The sequence below is a fragment of the Brachypodium distachyon genome, chromosome 3, assembly GCF_000005505.3.
Source record: "Brachypodium distachyon strain Bd21 chromosome 3, Brachypodium_distachyon_v3.0, whole genome shotgun sequence".
NCBI lineage: Eukaryota > Viridiplantae > Streptophyta > Magnoliopsida > Poales > Poaceae > Brachypodium > Brachypodium distachyon.
This window is the reverse complement of record NC_016133.3, coordinates 9,444,021-9,466,091: the sequence shown is the minus strand read 5'-3', so window position 1 is coordinate 9,466,091 and position 22,071 is coordinate 9,444,021. Positions and strand designations below refer to the sequence as shown.

The 22,071-nt window shown below is 44.6% G+C and overlaps 2 protein-coding genes across 2 annotated transcripts; both read left to right on the top strand.

Moving 5' to 3' along the window:
- The first annotated feature begins 3,841 nt into the window (after positions 1-3,841).
- On the top strand, positions 3,842-7,254 carry LOC100843576 (glutamyl-tRNA reductase, chloroplastic). The gene is made up of 3 exons (XM_003572969.4): positions 3,842-4,380; positions 5,453-5,694; positions 5,783-7,254. The coding sequence occupies exons 1-3, from the start codon at positions 4,164-4,166 to the stop codon at positions 6,914-6,916; spliced, it is 1,593 nt and encodes a 530-aa protein (XP_003573017.1). The 5' UTR covers positions 3,842-4,163; the 3' UTR covers positions 6,917-7,254.
- An 11,505-nt stretch (positions 7,255-18,759) lies between these two features.
- Positions 18,760-20,951, top strand: LOC100841142 (aspartyl protease family protein 2). The gene has a single exon (XM_003572963.4). The coding sequence runs from the start codon at positions 19,074-19,076 to the stop codon at positions 20,604-20,606; it is 1,533 nt and encodes a 510-aa protein (XP_003573011.1). The 5' UTR covers positions 18,760-19,073; the 3' UTR covers positions 20,607-20,951.
- Positions 20,952-22,071: the final 1,120 nt, after the last annotated feature.

The following is a 22,071-nucleotide window of genomic DNA, read 5'->3' as shown; positions in this document are numbered from 1 at the left end:
GATGTTTCGTCTGGGGAGATCCCTGGGAGGTGTGGCTCCTTCAGAGTCGCTGAGTGAACCCGGGCGAGTTCTTTTGTGTGCCTAGATATCTTCATCAAGTTTCTTCAGCCTCTCCGCTTCAAGTTTTTGCTTCTTGATGAAATCCTCCTTCTCTTTGTTCAAGTCGCGCTGAGCCCTGGCAAGTGAGTTAGCATATAATTGCAACTCAGCGATAGTGGGATCCTTCATGAGGAGACCCGACTCCTGGGCTGCCTGGACTCGAGCTTTCTCTACCGCAGAATATCCAGCCGGTAGACCTGCGGATGCACTCGTGGCCGGAGGAATCTACTTTGGGGCGGCGGGATTTGTCATGAAGACTTGAGCGATGGCGCTCTTGGGCGCAAGATCGCTGCTGCTATGGCAACCTTCCCGTTCTGAGGAGTTGCCGGCGTCACCTAGGACGGGGCTTTCCGCAGACTGGGGTGGATTGCTGTCGGAGTCGGAGGAGGTTCCAAGGGAAACCTGCTCTGTTTCGTCGGGTGAATCCGGCGAGGTGAGGTTGTCACGGCAACTCCCTTGTTCCGAGCGGTCGCCAGCGTCGCTAGGGACAGGGTTGTTCGTGCGTGAGAATGCATCGTCTTTGAAATCAGAGCAAGTCCAAGAGGGGACTCGCTCTGCCTCTTGGAGTAGTTTCGACGAGCCTGTCGGCGGGTCTTTCTCTGAAAGAGAAAGGAGAAGCAGTTCTTCCGGAGTCGAAGGAGTCAGACACGGTAATTGAAGGATACCGGACCGAACGTGGAACTCGCTGAATATGAGATCCAAGCGGGCATCAAGCTTGTCCAAGACTTCGGGGTTGGACTGAAGGTGAGCGGCAGAAGACTCGAGGATCGTCGACTCCGCCTGAGTCGATGATGGTTCTGCTGGATCTGGAACCGCCGAGGTCGTGTTTCCAACACACGTTTTTCCCACGGACGACACCAATGACGAAGATGTAACTTCGACAATGTCCATATTGATGGACTTGTATCAAGGAAAGAGGAGTGTGTATTGGCGAACTCGTCAGCTAATAAAGACACAGGGGACATGATTTACCCAGGTTCGGGGCCCTCGATGAGGTAATACCCCTACGTCCTGCTTGTCGGATCTGTATTGATGAGTCGATTACAATGGGGTGCCGCAAGATCTAGATGCACGGAGTCGTCGAGTGCATTTAGGCGACTTGTATCTAAGTTGGGGTCTTCCCTTGTTTCACCCTCCTGTTCCTTTATATATGCAGGAACTCAGGTCTCAGGTAGAGTCCAAATCGGTTGCAATGAAGAGATATAATCTAATTAACCTTCCTTGTATTGAGTTGCAAGATTTGGCATGTAAACTCCTGAAATCGAAGTAGGCTTCCTTGTGGGGCCCCAGCTGGGTTGTACCTTGTATACTCGAGTTGAGTACGTGGTTAAACATAACCACGTCAATAGCGGCCGAGGTGCAGGCGCTGAGCGAAAGTGTTAGATTTGTGAATTAGTTCGCGTCGAGTTAAGTTTTCAAATTTCTTTGGATTTGGAGTCAAATTTTTCGATTTTCAGCTTTTGTGCAGCTTACGAAACCTGATCTCCCGCTCGGTTTCTCCGTGACCATGAGGACGACCTGCAATATAGTCTGTTGACGTTAGTTCCATCGGTGATATTCACTTTTCGATGCAGATTTTCTTAACCCTTCATGGCTTCACAAGGTTGTGAACTAGTATAAATGAAAAAGCTCTCGAAAAAAATAAATCATTCTACTACTTATATAACTTAATATATCTTTTCTTTTGTATGCTACGTACTAGTATACATGTGATTGCATTTATTTATTTTTCATGAATTTGTGCATATGAATCTAAATGAACATAACATCTCTTTTCTTTTGTATAGTGTACATATGATTGTATTCTTTTTTCATGAATTTTTGTATATGAATCTAAATAAATGAACACTTTGTAGTAGCATTGACGTTTTGAGTTTTTTTTTAAGTGCATAAGTGTACAAACACATGAAAAAGTGCACATGAAAATAGATTGATAACTTTTTCGCTAACAATTAGGGCCCACCTTTAATTTGCACGCCCTCTTGAGGGAGAGGGATCACATGTGACTTTACAACCACTGACATGTGGACCCGGCCCTACCTATCTGTGACTGTAAAGTCACTGATTTTAAGTCAGGAGATCCATGTCCCCTGTTGAGACGTCCATCCCCTCTATCGTATAAAAACTTGCCCATACTCGTTTAGGACCGAGTTTCCTAAAAAAAAAGGGCCGGTCTTGCTTGTTGGTTCTTGTACGCATTCAGGCAGCCATGCCGGACTGAGAACGAAGGTAAGACCGCGTGTCGTTCCACTGCCGACCTGTACGTAGAAGCAGAAAAGACTGCTAGTGCATTGAGGCATTATTACATTTCCTAAATGGCGCCTTCCTAAATAGCCTCTCTACATGGTATCTTCTATTCTCATCTTTGGCTTATTACTTCAACGTTTGCTCCAGCTCATCCAGCTATAGACCATCTTGCAATCGGCATCCTTATTTGATACACCTGATTCGATATCTTGGAAGCTTGACACATCCCACCATTATTCCGCCGTCTCTGCCTACCGCATTCAATTACGGGGAATGACTACCTATGTCGGCGCGCCCCTAATTTGGATGATAAGATCACGAAAAAGGTCCCGGTGTTCGCCTAGATGATAGCTCAGAAGGATGCCTCGCAGCTGACCGTCCAACAATCAAAGGCATTCCCCACGATCCGATCTATCAACTCTGCCGATCGACGCTTGAGACAACAACTCACATCTTCGCCAGATGCTCTTATGTTGCCCGCTTCTCTACCCCTTCCCCCATCTTTCCACCGAGGATCTTATTGATTTGTGGATAATGGAAGATCGCCTCTACTCTTAGTTGGTGGGGCACGATCGCCTAGGTGCGATCCAAATGCTTGGATGGTGCCATGTCTGGCTTCAGCGAAATCTCAGGATTTTTCAAGCAAAGCTGGTTCGATCATTGATCTTACCGTCCTGGCGATCAACGAGCTACGGGCCTGGAAATTTGCTAGGTGCAAAGCTGTGCCTTCTTTTCCATGATCGATCAATCGTTGGTTCCATGCGGTGAGGCCGCCGGAAGCTTTTGTTTGTCGTTGTCTTATATCTTTTCTTGTAAGCAGCTTCTAGTCCTTCTCAGGTGCTCTCGCTTCGTAGATTTGCTCTTATTAGTCCATCCGATACATAATAAGTGTCTCAGTTTTAGAAGAACTTTGTACTGTATTAATTAAGTTAGTTCAAAATCCGAGACAATTATTATGAATCAAGAGAATATGTAATTAACTTTGTATTTTTTTTCACTAAATCATATGAAATGAAAAGCAGCGTGTCATCAAAAAAATATAGTTGCGATGGCAGCCAAGTAAAGAAACGTACCCACAACAATATGATTTGCCTCGTATATTGTCAGCAAGCTCGCAACAATTTTCTCTTTTAAAAAGGAGGATAACCCCAGCCCACAGATAGAACCGGCTTTCCTTCCTCGCTAGTTGTGAAACCCGAACGAGTGCTAAAGATCTCATCTCTTGGACAAACAAATGGAGTACATGTGTGCTAAGAAAGCAATCGAATGCTAAAAACAAATTTAACTAGAGTTGGACTATATGGTACGTAGATCTTCTGCATTTTTGTCTTAAAATTGTGTAACTCGTTTTATGTTGTCTCCGTGCTACCAACCGAGCAACCTCCTGGTTCTTGCTGGGAATTTCTCCACGTTTTCTTTTGGCACTAGAACCTTTCTACGGACGAGGTCCTGCGTCCAAACAAAATTGTGGCGATAGAAGATGGAGAGCTGACCCGAGACCGAGCCCCAAACGCGTCCCATTGTGCACGCCACACGCCATACGCCGCCGCCACCACACCAAGTCACCAACCACCATCTCAAAGCTCCGGCCTTTCTTCCCCTCCCCCCTCGTCCTCAGACCAGCCCGAGGCGGAAACCAATTCCACGTCCCCTCTCCACAGCTCCGTCCAAGAACGCAGAGGCCAGGAATTCGCACCACGTCAACGAGTGATACTTGAAGAAGATAGAGCCCATTATCTCTATCTGATTTATCTACGGTCGTTGGCGGCCATTAATCCGTTCCGTGGAGAGAAGGCTGCTGCATTCCTGGTCTGGCAATGGCTAGCACGGCGACGGCGACGGCCGTGGCGGGCACATTCGCCGCCGCCGCCATTGCCAGGCATCGGGGGTCCGCCGCCTGTCCGAGGGTGGCCGCCGGCGGGCGGCGGCGGTCCTGCGTGGTGCGCTGCGACGCCGGCGTGGAGGTCCAGGCGCAGGCGGCGGCCAAGGCGGCCAGCATCGCCGCGCTCGAGCAGTTCAAGATCTCCGCGGACCGTGAGTTCCTCGCGTCCCTAGTCCTCCTCCTCCTCCTCCTCCCGGCCTCGAATTGCCTGTCTGCCGTTGATGCGCTCACTGTATTCTTGGGGCGTAAGATCAATCCATTATGGTCTGATCTGGACTGGTGCTGCGCGAATTGAGGGATCTCTGCTTGTTCTCTGGTTGTTCTCCGGTTGTGGTGGGAGTTGGTCAACGTTTTGGTGTAGTATTGGTTGGTAGGTGGGTTCTAGAGGGGAAGGAAAGAAACAGGAAATTTGCATAACTTGCATTGCTGATTGCTCTCTTCCAGGTTTACTTTAATTGGTATGAGCATAGATAGCATTTTTGCTTGTAACTGACTTGTTGCTTTATGTTACTACTGAGTTGTGTTCACAGCCTATCTGGTCATTTGAATAAGTTTGTGAGGTAGGAGGCTAGGCACTTGGTGTTTTGGCACAACAGAGGGATTGTTTGCCGCATTACAGAATTGATCTTCGAGAATTTAAACGATCAAATAGCATTTTGCTTTTGTGGGATCTTAGGGCTATTTGTTTCACATATTGGTGGAGCATCTGTAGGCATGATAGTTCATTGGTGATGACTAAATTCTTTCTTCATTATTTCTACCCAAATAACTTTTCATCAGAAGTAGCCAAACCATTGTACTAGCTTAACAAAACTTTGTTACTAGGATGACATCGTACACAATAGATGCCACATATGCATATGTTCATGGATCACATAAGAAAGTAATAATGGATGGTAGTTGTTGGCTTGTTGCATGCTATTGTATCAGATACTGGCCAAGTATGTAGCACAGGAAAAAGTTGGGTTCTCTCTCGTTTCCTTTGTCATTTTGCTTATGTATTGGGGTCTATTAATACTAAAAAATTAAAATTTGCAATATGTGCTATGTCCTAGTGTATGCATGTAATCCCTTCAGAGTTTCCAAGAAGTATCTGCATATAAGGGTGCAACACTGCATTGAGAAAACTATATGATGATCTACAGTCTACTTCTGCTTCATTCTTTCAATAGTAACTTTTCTGCCGCTTTGCAGTATCTGACAATGTTTTGTTTCCACAACCAGGGTACATGAAAGAAAGGAGTAGCATAGCTGTAATAGGCCTCAGTGTAAACACATCACCTGTAGAGATGCGTGAAAAACTTGCTGTAGCAGAAGAACTATGGCCCCGTGCTGTTTCAGAACTCACCAATTTGAATCATATTGAAGAGGCTGCTGTTCTTAGTACCTGCAATAGAATGGAAATTTATGTGGTGGCTTTATCCTGGAACCGAGGTATTAGAGAAGTAGTTGATTGGATGTCAAAGGTAAGGATTATTCCATTAATGCTCATTTGCTCTGTCTGTAGTATTGTTTTGCAAAGAAGGTCTAATGTTGTACTGTTTGTTTTTGCAGAAAAGTGGAATCCCTGCTTCCGAGCTCAGGGAGCACCTCTTCATGTTGCGTGACAGTGATGCTACACGCCATCTGTTTGAGGTATCTGCTGGGCTTGACTCTTTGGTGCTTGGAGAAGGACAGATACTTGCTCAAGTTAAACAAGTTGTCAGAAGTGGGCAAAACAGTGGAGGCTTGGGAAAGAACATTGATAGGATGTTCAAGGATGCAATCACAGCTGGAAAGCGTGTACGCTGCGAGACTAACATATCATCTGGTGCTGTATCTGTCAGTTCAGCTGCGGTTGAATTGGCTTTGATGAAGCTTCCAAAGTCTGAAACCTTATCAGCTAGGATGCTCTTAATTGGTGCTGGCAAAATGGGAAAATTAGTGATCAAACATTTGATTGCCAAAGGATACAAGAAGGTTGTTGTGGTGAACCGCTCAGTGGAAAGGGTGGATGCTATTCGCGAGGAGATGAAAGACATCGAGATTGTATATAGGCCTCTCACAGAGATGTATGAAGCTGCTGCTGATGCTGATGTCATATTCACAAGCACGGCATCTGACACCCCATTGTTTACAAAGGAGCACGCAGAAGCACTTCCTCTTATTTCAGATTCTATGGGTAGAGTTCGGCTTTTTGTTGACATATCTGTACCCAGGAATGTCAGTGCATGTGTGTCTAATGTTGACCATGCACGAGTATACAATGTTGATGACTTGAAAGAGGTGGTGGAAGCCAATAAGGAAGACAGACTCAGGAAAGCAATGGAGGCCCAAACAATCATTTCTGAAGAACTGATTCGGTTCGAGGCATGGAGGGACTCTCTGGAGACCGTTCCAACCATCAAGAAGCTGAGATCATATGCTGACCGGATCAGGGCTTCAGAGCTTGATAAGTGCCTGCAGAAGATTGGAGGAGATGTTCTCACCAAGAAAATGAGAAAATCAATAGAGCAGCTCAGCACCGGCATAGTGAACAAGCTTCTGCATGGCCCATTGCAGCATCTGAGATGCGATGGCACCGACAGCCACACTCTCGGCGAAACACTTGAGAACATGCACGCCCTCAATAGGATGTTTAGCCTCGACACTGAGAAGGCGGTCATGGAGCAGAAGATCAAGGCGAAGGTTGAGAAAGCACAAAACTGAGATCACCTGTCTTTTCTGCCTGTACATCTACATGACTACATATACTCCCAATCTGTCCTGACATTCTAATTCCAATTTTGTTTCACTTACCGAGCGCTCCTGGTGGAGTTGATCAATTGTATAGTGATTTAGCACCATTGCAGCCGCTTAATATGTTGAGAGATAGCAAAATGTGCTCCACAACAGCTTTTGTTCATTACAGTGCATGCTGTGCTAGAGCCCAAATTTTAAGGTGTACTATGCATCCTTTGGCGAAATAACAGGAATATATGAATATGTTAATTGATGCGTGTGATGTATTATACTATACCTATAAGCTTAAGGATAAACTTGCAGTACCTTGTAAGCTCCCTCATTTAACTGTTGAGCGTTTATACAATCTGAAGTGTTCATCAGTTTTGTAGAGTTCAGTTGTCCCTTGTCTTTTAATGCAATTTTTCCAATTTGACTACTGATCTGTCATCATGTAATTGCTTTTTATTTTTATGGCCGATGTTCGTCGGATGCTCCTGTTATTATGAAAAAGCCAGTCATCTTGATCAAGTCGTATTTACTAGATAGTTAATTCTGTAGGCAAATGATATGAAACGAATTATAAAACTTCTTAGCAGTACCAGTTAACAGTACACTTACATTTCAAGAAAAAAGATAGTTAATTCTGCAGGCAAATGATAAGAAACGAATTACTCACTCCGTTCCAAATTAAGTGACTCAAGTTTGCTCAAAGATGAATGTATTTATACCTAAAATACGTCTAGATACATGTAATAAAAAATCACTTAATATGAGACGGAGGGAATATAAAACTTCTTAGCAGTACCAGTTAACCGTACACTTGCAGTACCGGTTAACGGTACATTTGGGGTGCGTCTGGTTTAGTAGATATGCCTAGATGGGATATGGATATCCATATTTGTTTGGCATAGTTTGTGTTCAGTTTTGTAATATTCCTACTCTATCAGATTTTGGTTGGTGAGTCGGCCCAGTAATTTGGCCTGATTATGTCGAATAGACGCGGCCTGGTTATAAACCTCAAGGCCTAAACGACCAATAATAATGAATCTAAATGCTACGGACCGAACAAACATTTATACATATTCAGATAGAATCACAAGGCTGCTTTCGCTTTTTTTATGGGTCAGTCTCCTATAGTTCTATACACGGTCAAGAGCCCAAGACCTTGGACTGGATTCCTGCATGAGCAGAGTTTAAGAAATTCAGAAAATCAAATTCACGTGCAAGTGTAGATACTCACCACACCCCTGTAAAATGTCATGATGAAATATTTTATTTCTAGGTTACATAATAATGGAAAATATATGGACTATTTGCTAATATAGTTCCACACATTTTCTTGCACATAAATGAACATATATTTATCAACAAAAATTACAGGTAGAGTAATCACACTCAGTCTACGTTGTATTTTCAAACCTATTAAAAAATCAGAAATTTGGATTTTTTTTGTATTTTGGAAAGCCTCCTTCCATTGGTTACAGTCATTAGAGAGGCCTATAAGGCTATAATTATGTAGGCAAGTTGTATGAATTTGCAAATGTGGTGATATTTATCATCTCTATTGTCTCCAATCTTTTAAAGTGTGTTGTCAAAAAAAAGAAGGGAATTGTTGAGACTTGTTTGCTTTTATGTTGCTAATTTTCTTCGAGAAAAATTATCACAAAATAACTAACTGGAATAGTATTTATTCTCAGAGATTAATTTTATTTTGTCATGACCTAAAAAATACACGGACCATGACACAAAGTTCAACAAATCTATGAGAATCCACATGCGCTAGGCAGCATTACTGATTATGGCGGGCTAAGGTTGTAAGTAGTATCTGCCACTTCGGTGTATTCTCCTGATCCCGTTTGTTCTTTGACAGTTTTACCGTTTGGCTAACCAACCTCTTTATATATTCATTTGTATTTTTCATAATCAATTATAAAATAAATTCAAGACAACATAAATATATGTTCGGAGTATGTTGAAACATTCTTTTCACAAATCCAACACCGTTGAACCGATGCAATTTTTATTTTTTTATCTGAAGAACAGAAAGAAAGAGCAAACCGGAAAAGAAAAGAAGGATGAGCATAGTATCCGATCCAACCGACGAGTCAAACATACGAGGCGATCCCTTCTTGAGACATTCCAACTAATTGGCTCATCTGAAGTCTGAACGTACCACGTACATCTGGGTGACCAACGTACGTATATTCAAAGCTGAAAGCATCAGCTGTTCCACCTTTTCTAAACAAGATCGGATACAAGCAATTCCAGTGGGGCACGAGATGTCGAGACGGTCAGTCGACTTACGTACCCACCGGGTCCGTTCATCGTTTGCTGCACGTTTCCATAAAAGCAGCTGAATTCCGCTGCACTAGTGGAATACATATACTTTCATTTGAAAATGTGTTCTCACATTGATTCAACAGCCTGGTTGACTCCCATTGGTCGCGCTTGTGTTTCATTTTAGATTTCAGGAACCAACTTGTTCGTCTTACACAAAATTGAGGACAAGAATTCAAATGTTCAATTCCATGGAACCATAATTATATCTAAACCCAATTTCTCTCCGAAAGGTTATCAAGTCTCTGGATTTGTCTTTTATTCTACAAACGCATGTGACAGACAAACATGATTTATAAATTCAGAATTCAAAATCAACCAAATAATTGATATAAAAAAATTGATTTCATTTCTACCAAATAAAATGAGACGAGGGCTAGCAAATGAAAATAAGTGCTTATGGTTTTTGTTTTTATTAAAAATCAATTTGTGCCGACGGTCCGTTGTCTTCGGACATATTACTTATTCCGCGTCAATTGTTAATTTCACATGTTGAGATGGAAATTAATATAAATCATAACTCCCTCCGATTCATATTAATTGTCGCTGATTTAGTATAAAGTTGTATTAAATCAGCGACAGTAATATATGTTCGAAGGAAGTAATATAAGATAATACCCTCTCCGGTCATCCATTCTTGTCATGGTTTTAGATGGATCAGAAAGAGTACATATTAGTCTTTTTCTCTTTAAATTTAGTCCGTATAGGTAACCGCACTTGTAACGTGCTAGCTAGAAATAAAATATGTCTCTATCAGACTAACATGCAGCTTTGTAATATCCTCCCACAAAAATAGGAATTTTGTGGATTTTTCTCTCTTCCTTGTCCGACTAATGTGGAAGTTTTGGGCATGCACTTAGTCATCCCTGTTTAATAGCATAATTAGGGTATGGTGTTGGATTTCAGACCGCGGTTTAAACAAATCCCTCAACCTGTATGGTGGCGTATGATGGGTCAATGTCGTATCCTACCGTATATCCTTCTCTCAGCATTCAGCATGCTGAGGTACTAGAGCCGGAAAGCACTGCTACTCCATAAGAAACTGGGTTGAAAATGACAGGCATTTGCGTAGAAATAGACTAATATTATGCCGGTAAGCTAAGCTCACAGCAGGTTTGATTGCTGCGTCGTCTGCACGGGTATTTTCTTAGGACCGGCCGGCATGGAATGCAGCCCTCGTAGCAGCACGTGTTGCTGAGGTCCGGCCTAATAAGTCACGTGGACTCCGACTCGATCGGCTGAGCAGGACTGACGTACAAAAAGTGCGCAGCTAGCTGCTAGTAGTAGCGTGTCATGGCCTCTCCGGGGAAACCATTCAAAGCAAGTTACTCTCAGTTGACCTGGCAAGCTAGCTAGCTGGGATTGAAAGTCTCAGGACCCATCGATGTTGACTTTATAAGTTGGTTACCGGGCGGTTGAACCACGCTGGTCGCCGTCGACCGGCCGGAGGGGCGATTTACCCCCCTAGCGCTGCTGTCTGGTACAAATGGAACATGGAAATCTCGACACTGTCACGGCAAATCTTAAAGCGTGTCCAGCTGAGAAAATTGGGCTTTCAAGAGCCAGGGAACTGAAGCAAACCAGATGGAGTAATTCATTCATGGTGTATCTGTATATTTTGTGAGACGAGGGGTTTTGAGCCAGGAACCGAAGCACGAAAAGTGTGGCGAAAGATGGAGTAATGACGATGGACAGTAGAGAAAACCAAAATAAAATAAAAGTAGAAGTCAGATTTTTCAAAACTTCTACACACTTTTACTATATTCTAAGTAACTTGTCTTTTAGTTATAAGTGTTGTGATAGTTTTTAGAGTGTTTTAATATAAGTTGTAATTAGGATATTTTCCTAGCTTTGAGTAGTGTTCCCTAAAATTTCTAGTTATAAGTAGAGCTAAGTAGTGCAACCTCTTGAGGCCTATAAATAGATATCTCTATTTTGGGGTAGACTCTGTAGCACTACCTATCAATAAAGAGCACTTTATGTTCTTTGTCTTAGATCTTGGATTAGATCTTGTGTGTTAAGAGTTTGGATTAAACTCTTGGCATTTCCCCGCCCCCAGAGCGATATCTAGCGCAGCACGTTGAAGTGGTTACTTCAACATTTGTGTTGTCTATATTGTAGCAGCAAGGTGGAGTTGTTCCTCCACAACCTTGTGCTGCATCAGGTGGTATCAGAGCCCTGCTGATCCGTTCTAGTTGTTGGTTTCCCCATTGAGAGGAAGCTGCAGCAAGCAATGGAGGAATTGGGAAAGAGAGTGGACGCTGCAGAACAGCAAATCCAAGCGCTACGTGAGGATCTTAACCGGAGATTCGATCAGTTGGTTGAGATGATAAGGAAAGGTGTTCCTCCTGCAACCCATGAAGAAGAAACATCTAAGGAGGAAGGAGATGTTCGGCGGCGAAGGAAGTAAGCTAATCTTTGAACCCAAGTACCACAACGACATGCACATCAGCGTACTTTAAGGAGGCCAGCTTATGCTGAAACTTTTGAAGTTGAAGAATCTGATGAGGGCCTTGAAGAACCTCACCTCTATGCGTATCCAAGAGTAACCAATGCTACAAATGCGAGAGATACATACAAGGTGAAAGCTGAAATCCCCACTTTCAATGGAAATGTCGATATTGAAGGGTGCCTTGATTGGTTTTACGAGGTGGAGACTTTCTTTGAGGTCATGAATATTCCAGAAGATCGTAAAGTTTCTTTGGTCGCATACAAGCTAAAAGGAGGAGCTGGTGCATGGTGGCATCGCATTCAAGAAGACCGCAGACTAAGAGGAGAACCTCGTGTGAGATCTTGGAGACAAATGAAGAATCTTTTGAAAGGGAGATTTTTGTCTGCTGATTATGATCAGATCCTATTTATTTAGTTCCAAAATTGTGTTCAAGGAAATAGGACTATTTCAGAATACACCGAAGTGTTTCTAAGGCTACAAGTGAGGTGCAACCTTGCTGAAACTGAAGATCAACAAGTTGCAAGATACATCAACGGTCTTAATGACACTATAAAGGATCGTTTGATGATGCAACAAGTTTGGTCCATTGACCAAGCACAAGCTCTAGCCTTAAAGGCCGAGAGGTTGGTGAAGACAAGAAAGGCAAATAAGGTTTCACATACGGAAGGCCCGTCTCGGAGTTACTCCATAGAGTGGAAGAGAAGAACACCCAACCAAAGGCAAAGCAACCTGCCCCGAAACAAGCTGGAGGCAAGAGTAGGGAAAAGCCTGTGGTAAAATGCTATAAATGTGGGGAAGAAGGACATGTATCTAGCAACTGCCCATTGAGGAAATTCGTCAACACAACAATCCATGATGACAAAGATGACGAGGAATATGAATTTGAAGACGTTGAAGGGCAAGATGTTTGTGAAGAAGAGGGTGAAGAGGTGGTATGCGTGATTCAGCGTCTCTTGTGCTCAACGCCACAGGTTGACAACACACAACGGAAGAAAATATTTAAGAGAAAATGCACGGTGAATGGTAAGGTATGCAAATTAGTGATTGATAGTTGCAGTTGTGAGAATCTTATCTCATAGAATTTGGTGAACCATTTAAAGCTTGAGACACATGATCACCCAAATCTCTACACCATCGGATGGATCAAGAAAGGGGTGAATATGAGGGTCACCAAACAATGCAACCTGCCACTCTCTTTGGGAAAATACTACCGCTCAAATGTGTTATGTGATGTTGTCGATATGGATGCCAGCCATGTTCTTCTTGGGAGACCTTGGCAGTTTGATGTGGATACTACACACAGAGGAAAGAAAAATTCTTACTCTTTCACTTGGAACAAGAGAAAAATCATCATCCTACCAAACCGATCAAATGGTAATACCTCTAAGGAGGAGGGAAAAAATATGTTAACCATTTTCCACACCTCTAATGATTTTATGGAAGACTTGAAGGAGGCAAATATATGTGCTGCACGTATTGTTAAAGGTGAAGAGCAACCGGCGGTTGAAATTCCAGCAAAGGTACATGGCGTACTAGTTGAGTTTCAAGGCATACTTGGAGAACCACAAGGCCTACCACCAATGAGAGGAATTCAACATCGAATTGACTTAATTCCGGGAGCAAGTCTTCCTAATCTTCCACACTACCGGATGAGCCCAAAAGAGCATGATATATTAACGGAAAAGGTGTAGGAATTGCTGCAGAAAAGGCACATTCGAGAGAGTATTAGTCTATGCGCCGTACCAGCTTTGATCACGCCAAAGAAGGATGGATCTTGGCGCATGTGTACGGATAGTAGAGCGATCAACAAAATCACCATACGGTATAGATTTCCTATTCCCTGTTTGGATGATATGTTAGATCAACTTAGTGGTGCAAGAGGGTTCACAAAGCTAGACTTAAAGAGTGGATATCATCAAATTTGAATTAGACCCGGGGATGAATGGAAAACAACTTTCAAGACAAAGGAAGGGTTATCCGAGTGGTTGGTCATGCCATTTGGACTCTCAAATGCACCAAGTACCTTTATGCACTTGATGAACCAGGTACTTCGACCCTTCTTATCCCACTTTGTTGTGGTTTATTTTGATGACATCCTCACATACAACACGGATGAAGATGAACACTTGGATCACATTCGTAACGTGCTATGGTGACTTAAGGAAAACGAACTCTATGTCAACTTCAAGAAATGTGTCTTCCTTCAAACACGACTTCTTTTCTTGGGGTTTGTCATAACAAGTGAGGGCATTCATGTTGATGACTCTAAAGTTGAAGCAATCAGAGAATGGCCAACTCCCAAGACTATCTCAGAGGTAAGAAGCTTTCATGGTCTTGCAACTTTCTATAGGCGATTTGTGAAAAGTTTCAGTACCATCATGGCACCGATCACTGAATGCCTAAACAAACGAAAGTTTCAGTGGAATGAATCTGCTGAAGCTAGTTTCAAAGAGATAAAGGCAAAGCTCTCACAAGCTCCTGTCTTGGCACTACCTGATTTAGTAAGACTTTTGAGTTAGAGTGCGATGCGAGTGGAGTAGGCATTGGGGCAGTTCTATCTCAAGAACGAAAACCCATTGCTTTCTTTAGTGAGAAGCTAAGAGAGGCAAGACAAAAGTGGAGTACCTATCAGCAAGAATTGTATGCTGTTTTCAGGGCTTTAAGGACTTGGGAAGTCTATTTGTTGCCTAAGGAATTCATTGTTTTCACTGACCATCAATCCTTGAAGCATTTTAGAAATCAAAAGCATGTGGATCGCATGCTAGCAAGATGGGCAGCATACCGGGAAAGGTTTAACTACCTCATTGTGCATAAGTCTGGAACAACCAGCAAAGTAGCCGATGCTTTGAGTCGGTGTGCATGCCTTTTGACTTCCTTTGAGGCTGAACTTCTAGGCATGGATCAAATAAAGGAGTTGTACGAAGAGGACAAAGACTTTGGCCATGTTTGGGTAAAACACATGAGAGGACATCCATTAGGTGATGACTATTTGGTACAAGATGGCTATCTCTTCAAGAATGATCGTTTGTGCATCCCAAGAAGTTCTCTACGTGACAAGTTAATTAGAGAACTCCATTCAAGTGATCTCAGTGCTCATGTTGGACATGACAAAACTATCACTAACTTGGAGACTCGATACTTTTGGCCACAACTAAAAAGAGATGCAGGCAAGTTTGTTCAACGGTGCCCCATATGTCAAACCTTCAAGGGTCAAGTCCAGAACACAGGGCTATACATGCCCTTACCTGTCCCTGATGCACCGTGGGAGGATATCTCTATGGACTTTGTCTTGGGTTTACCAAGAACAAGACGCGGGAACGATGCGGTATTTGTGGTTGTGGACAGGTTCTCTAAAATGACCCATTTCATTCCGTGTCGCAAGACGACAAATGCTCATCATGTGGCAAATCTATTCTTTCGAGAAGTGGTCAGGCTTCATGGAGTTCCAAGGTCCATTGTTTCAGACCGTGATAGCAAGTTTCTTGCTGCCTTTTGGCTAACTTTGTGGAAGCAATTCAACACCGGGTTAAAATTTCCTAGTACAGCTCATCCACAAATAGATGGTCAGACGGAAGTGGTGAACAAGTTTTTGGGTAATCTGGTCCGTTGCATTTGTGGAGATAGGAAGGGACAATGGGATTTGGCTTTATCACTTGCTGAATTCTCATATAACAACTCCAAGCATAGATCAACCGGAAGGAGTCCTTTTTCTATTGTCTATACTAAAGTTCCAACACATGTTGTGGATCTGGTGAGGCTACCAACGAAGGGGAACTCAAAATCAGCATTGTCCTTTGCTGATAACTACACTGAATTATTTGAAGAAATTCAAAGTGTCTTAGAGGCACAAAATCAGAAGTACAAACAATTGGCTGATTGCAAACGAAGGCTGAAATCATTCCAAGTTGGTGATAAGGTCATGATATACCTCCGAAAAGAAAGACTGCCTTTAGGCATCAAAGGGAAGCTCAGACAGCGGAAATATGGACCTTTCTCTATCCTAAGGAAGATAGATGATAATGCCTATGTGATAGATCTTCCAGCTGAGATGGGAATATCTAACACATTCAATGTGACAGACTTGGCTCTCTACCATCCAGAACAAGCACTCTACGAGGATAACTCGAGGTCGAGTTCCAAACAACCAGGGGAGGATGATGAGGGACAGTAGAGAAAACCAAAATAAAATAAAAGTAGAAGTCAGATCTCTCAAGGCTTCTACACACTTCTACTATATTCTAAGTAACTTGTCTTTTAGTCATAGGTGTTGTGGTAATTTCTAGAGTGTTCTATTATAAGTTGTAACTAGTATATTTTCTAACTTTGAGTAGTATTCCCTAGAAGCTCTCTAGTTATAAGTAGAACTAAGTAGTGCAAACATTTGAGGGCTATAAATAGAGGTCCACACCTCTATCTTGGGGCAGACTAGTACCACTACCTATCAATAAAGAGCACTTTATGTTCTTTGTCTTAGATCTTAGATTAGATCTTGCCTGTTAAGAGTTTGGATTAAACTCCTGGCAGTTCCCTGCCCCTAGAGTGATATCTAGCGCAGCACGTTGAAGTGGTTCCTTCAACATTTGTGTTGTATATATTGTAGCAGCAAGATGGAGTTGTTCCTCCACAACCTTGTACTGCATCAAGTAACTAATGTTGCTAATTACCACACCTGTGCTGTGTGCACGACGTTTATGCATGCTTAATGTTTCCTATCTTATCTTTTGTGTTCTTTTTTGGAGAAGTGGACATTTACTATATCTATATACAGTATATACTACTAAAAGTATGAGTCGTGGTAGATTCAAAAGATCTTGACCATCTAACCGGTTAAATTTAACGTCTAAAGTCGAAATGATGTATGGCACGTTTAAATTATCCAAAAGTACCACTCGTGTAACCGTCCGCACTAACCCATCAATTAGGTTAATAGCCTCCAAACAATCAAACTAGAGTACTCCGGTTGTGTCCAGTGGAGTGCCAATCTGAGTGCTCATAAGTTATTTGGGTGTTTTCATCCAAGCTCGAGTCCTCATAGGTTTAGGTCCAATTATTTCTCAAAACTTTCGCAGAAATTGAGGGTTTTCTTATTTTGTTCAAAATTTCCTTGTGGTTAAGATCTGACAATATTGAAGAAAAGAGTGGCGCTGCCCTGACTGAACAAATTAAAAAATTCTTGTAAAAATGCAAAAAGTAACGAAAACATGTATGTGAAATGCATGTGTCAGGTGGCAACTGTATGGGTCGGCTTTAAGTTGATGATTGTATTAGTGGAAACTGAAACATTTTATAGATTTATGTTTTATGTCTGTTTGACCTCGATGCATGGTGTTGTTAATAATATATGGTTGTGTGCATCGGTTGATTCTGAGGACAAGAGTTATCCAACTTTTCAATTATAGTGATACAGTATTACGTTTGTCTACGAATTTCATATATTTAGGTGCTAATAAACTTCAATTGTAAGATATAGTAATTTGCATATGGATAAATGTCAACTATTCAATTGCTGAAGAAAAAGCTAATGTCAATACGTATGTATGTTCTATTAATAATCTTGACCACTTATATACTTTGAAGTTGCCTGAAGTTTTCTTTAATTCGCATTGAAAAAGTTTATAATTAGAAAAAGGATACGGTGACCAGACCAGCTACACAGTAAAGCTTTCAGGAGTGGCGGCACTCTTGTTATGTTGAATTCAAAGTCAAACATTATATGTATGTCAATGGACTACAGCATCAAGGAAACAAATGTTCCTTTTCTGACTGTCAAAAGAACGTTTCTTTTCTGAACTTGCCTTATGCATTTATGCTACTCTCTCAGTTTCATAATTCTTGTCAAAATATTACATGTATCTAGACGTTTTTTAGAAATAGATACATCCATTTTGGACAAATTTGAGACAAGAATTATGGAACGGAGGTAGTATTAGGTTCTGTCGGATCCTAATATTTGCTTTTGATTTTGAATACATCCGCTATACCAGCTTGGTTTCACAGACGTACGTCTAGCATATATACCAAGAAGACAAATGAGTATCAGTACACCACAGCAAGTCATGGCAAGTAAAACCGCATGCTTCCTGACAATTACCCTGCCGTGTTCGTGACTACAGGAATCCTTTTCTAGTCGAAGGTGATAGAGACTAACACTCCTAGGTAGCATAAAAAACAATTTGACTCGATCCATTGTACTGTGGCACTAGATATACTTCCACGAAATTATATTTTCCAAGTCAGAGCTTATGGATGCAAGTCTCTCGTACGACACATATACCCTTTGTTTTGCATTCGCCGATAAGCGACCGGTCATTCAGTGCAATACCATTTGTCAACATCCAGGTCAAATCTCAGAACCACACAATACGCCTAAGATAAAGAGGTCCATCAAGGGAGTAAAAGTATATTTTTGTCCCTCTGGCTAGTTTTCCCCTCTTACCGTAGCTTTAATCATTCATCAAGCCGCGGCATGACATCACACCGAAAGGCAGGGATGGGAGGCTACCATCGGCTGACCGTTTTTCCACGAAAGAACGTAGGAACCGAGAAACGGAGAAAGTGATCGCCCATTAGACAAAGTCTTCTGTTCTCCAACACCATTAGTTAGGCATGCAACTAGGTAGGTTGAGATTTCTTGCTAGTTAAACCCAAGGGAAAGAGCATACTCCCCTCCCCCGCGCTCCTTAATGCTTGATCGTCATCCAAATTCAGTAAAATAAAAATGGAACGCAGGAAACCACACGATGGCGTGCAAAAGTTTTGGGCTCGAAGTGATATCACATCATAGTCAGAGCACCAAGGAGTACTTCATCTGAATTCATCCAAACATAGTTGTTTCGGTCAACACCTTGCTCTTGCAAACTTGCCATAAAGTCATGGCCCGGAAGATGCTCTTCCAGCATGTAGAAAAAATGAACTTCATTGGAGCTTTTGTTTCTATTAAGCTTAATTTCATTGGAGCTTGTAGCCTGTTGCTGTGCACCCACGCAGATGGTAGTTAGTTTAAAATTTTTGATTTCATTTTAAGAGGGATTTGTCGGGCCAGCCCAGCCCTGTGCTGTGCGCCCAAGAGAAAAAAATATTGGCAGAAAGGTTGAACCGCCCTGGTCTTCATCACCGAGGACAAAACCGCGTTTTTCCACGGCCACCATCCCCAACATTCGCCTATTCCAACCCCTGCGCCGTGTTCCAAGCAATCCCACGCCACCACTTCTCCCTCCCCGTCTTCGCTTCCCCAAATCGCGATTTTTATATTTTCCCCTTCTCCCCACCGCCACCAGCTCCCCTTCGTCTTGCTCTATTACCGTCCGGATCGGCGGGCGCTCTTCCGCTCCATCTATCATCCGATTCTCAGCTATGGCGAAGCTCCCCGTGTACTCCGTACTACTACTCTTCTTGCTGGTGCTCTCTCCGTTTCTCGCTTCCGGTAAGAGCGCCAGGCTGAATTCGTCGGGCCCCTTGTACGGCATCGAGTTCCCGCCGTTCAACACCGCCGTGGCCGACGCCGGCTGCGACGGCAAGCTGCTCGCCGAGGAAGAAGAGCAGAAGGACCGGTCTCCGTCGCTAAAGCTGCACATGAGCCGCCGGTCCCCCGCTGAAGCCACGGCGGGCAGGACAAGGAAGGATTCGTTCCTGGAGTCGGCCCAGAAAGACGGCGTCCGCATCGCCACGATGCACCGGAGGGTCGCCCTCCAGGCCCAGGCCCAGCCCGGGCGACGGTCGGCGTCTTCGTCTCCACGGCGGGCGCTGTCGGAGCGGCTGGTGGCGACGGTGGAGTCCGGCGTGGCGGTGGGGTCGGGGGAGTACCTGGTGGAGGTGTACGTGGGCACGCCGCCGCGGCGGTTCCAGATGATCATGGACACCGGCAGCGACCTCAACTGGCTGCAGTGCGCGCCCTGCCTCGACTGCTTCGACCAGCGCGGCCCCGTCTTCGACCCCATGGCCTCCACCTCCTACCGCAACGTCACCTGCGGCGACACCCGCTGCGGCCTCGTCTCGCCGCCAGCGGCACCCAGGACGTGCCGCAGCTCGCGGAGCGACCCCTGCCCGTACTACTACTGGTACGGCGACCAGTCCAACACCACGGGCGACCTCGCCCTCGAGGCCTTCACCGTCAACCTCACGGCCTCCTCCTCCCGGCGCGTCGACGGCGTGGTGCTCGGCTGCGGCCACCGGAACCGGGGCCTCTTCCATGGCGCCGCGGGCCTCCTGGGCCTCGGCCGCGGGCCTCTCTCGTTCGCGTCCCAGCTCCGCGCCGTGTACGGGCACGCCTTCTCCTACTGCCTCGTCGACCACGGCAGCGCCGTCGGCAGCAAGATCGTCTTCGGCGACGACAACGTGCTACTCTCGCACCCGCAGCTCAACTACACGGCCTTCGCGCCCTCAGCCGCCGAAAACACCTTCTACTACGTCCAGCTCAAGGGCATCCTCGTCGGCGGGGAGATGCTCGACATTCCGTCGAACACCTGGGGCGTGTCCAAGGAAGACGGCTCCGGCGGCACCATCATCGACTCCGGCACCACGCTCAGCTACTTCCCGGAGCCGGCGTACAAGGCGATCCGGCAGGCCTTCGTCGACCGCATGGACAAGGCCTACCCTCTCATCGCCGACTTCCCTGTGCTCAGCCCCTGCTACAACGTGTCCGGTGTGGAAAGGGTCGAGGTGCCGGAGTTCTCCCTGCTGTTCGCCGACGGCGCCGTGTGGGATTTCCCGGCGGAGAACTACTTCATCCGGCTCGACACGGAGGGCATCATGTGCCTGGCCGTCCTCGGCACGCCGCGCTCCGCCATGTCCATCATCGGCAACTACCAGCAGCAGAACTTCCATGTCTTGTACGACCTGCACCACAACCGGCTCGGCTTCGCGCCGCGGCGCTGCGCCGAGGTGTAGCTGCAGCTACAAAGGAAGAAGGAGAGATGACAAATTCATCGAGTCCTCGGTTTGATTGATTGTGTAGCTAACTGGGAACAAGTTGGGGTGTAGAAATTTTTGGGGTTTTCGTATCTCTAAACGGGATTAGAGAGCTGTTAGGGATACATACACATTTTAGCATTTCAGTTTTGTACACAGTTTTCTTTTTCTTTTTGGCAAGATCTTTTTAGTTTTGTGGTCATATATTTCTTGGTAGTACTTGATGGTTCTGTTAGGATTGTGACATTTTGGATTTTGTCCGTCCTCCAGCTTGTCGTTCCCTTTCGCAGGTTCAAATCTTATGCAGAAATCTTGTTCCGACAATCAATCACGAATAGAACATAATGATTGAGATTCTGTAATAAGGCTCTGGTTAAAGACTTTCATAATCCGTTAAAAAACATACCACTGCACAGGTGGCTGGGATCAAATTTGCTGTAGTCTCACCGTCTCAAAAAAAAAAAACTATCTCAGCTTCTTTGAAGTACTTTTGGCACCCGGTCGATTTTTCCTTTTGTTTTCATCCTAGGCTCATTTTCACTGCATCTTTGATTTAACTGAGCCTCAACGTAGTTGAAATTCGACGACCTCCCCTGACAATACCACCGGCAGCTTGCAGCAAGCAAACCTGGAAAACTTAAACCCGTCACGTGTACATCCATCGGGGGCCTACCAAGTGCCGACCGACACGCCCCTGAAACGACGGGAAAAATCAGAAATCGTCAATAACGTAGGGGCGCGTCGGCGTCGCGTGGGTTGGTTGGTTTGGTTCGTTGAGGTCTGGCGTCAGCATCTTTGTCAGACTCTGAAACGGTGGATCTCTTTGTTGGCTTCTGAGTTCTGGCGGAAGACGAGAGCTCCCCCGTGCGCCGTACGTGCGGGGCCGAGCGCTGATGGGGGCAAGGGAAGAGGCGGTGCGGTGGTCAGCACAGTTGGATTCCACGGGACGGACGACAGCCGGGTGGCCCGCGCCCGCCCGCCGGTGTGGAACAACCCGCGCTGGCCTGATTAATTGCGGTGCGGGGAGCGGAAAGATGGTACGGAGGCTGCTTCGCTGGGGTTCCCGCTTCAACGATGGATTTCACGTGATTCTCTTGGAAAACAGGGCGAATTCGCTTCTTTCGTTTCTTTTCTTTTTTTTCGATTACGCTACTTTCGGTTTTTTTTTGAAAGGTGGTATATTAATCACGAAACAGAGTTATTACAGTCATCGGCAAGCAAACGCCCCACGCAAGGGGGAGCATCACCACCTAACACGCCTCCAGACGAGACGCTAATACAAAACTTTGCTAATTTGTGTGCAACACGGTTATTCAAACGGCTAGTGAACTTGAACTGGATACCCGGATCAAAGGGAATAAGGTGACGAATTTCTTCAATGATCGGTCTCAGGGAGGATGTCTGTGTAGGAGGGCCATTGAGAATCTGTACCAGACTTTGACAA

Bases quoted from the DNA above. Each gene is read 5' to 3' on its own strand.
- LOC100841142 (XM_003572963.4), top strand. From the start codon at position 19,074: ATGGCGAAGCTCCCCGTGTACTCCGTACTACTACTCTTCTTGCTGGTG.
- LOC100843576 (XM_003572969.4), top strand. From the start codon at position 4,164: ATGGCTAGCACGGCGACGGCGACGGCCGTGGCGGGCACATTCGCCGCC. The intron at 4,381-5,452 runs GTGAGTTCCTCG...TTCCACAACCAG, and splicing joins GTTCAAGATCTCCGCGGACC to GGTACATGAAAGAAAGGAGT. The intron at 5,695-5,782 runs GTAAGGATTATT...TTGTTTTTGCAG, and splicing joins TAGTTGATTGGATGTCAAAG to AAAAGTGGAATCCCTGCTTC.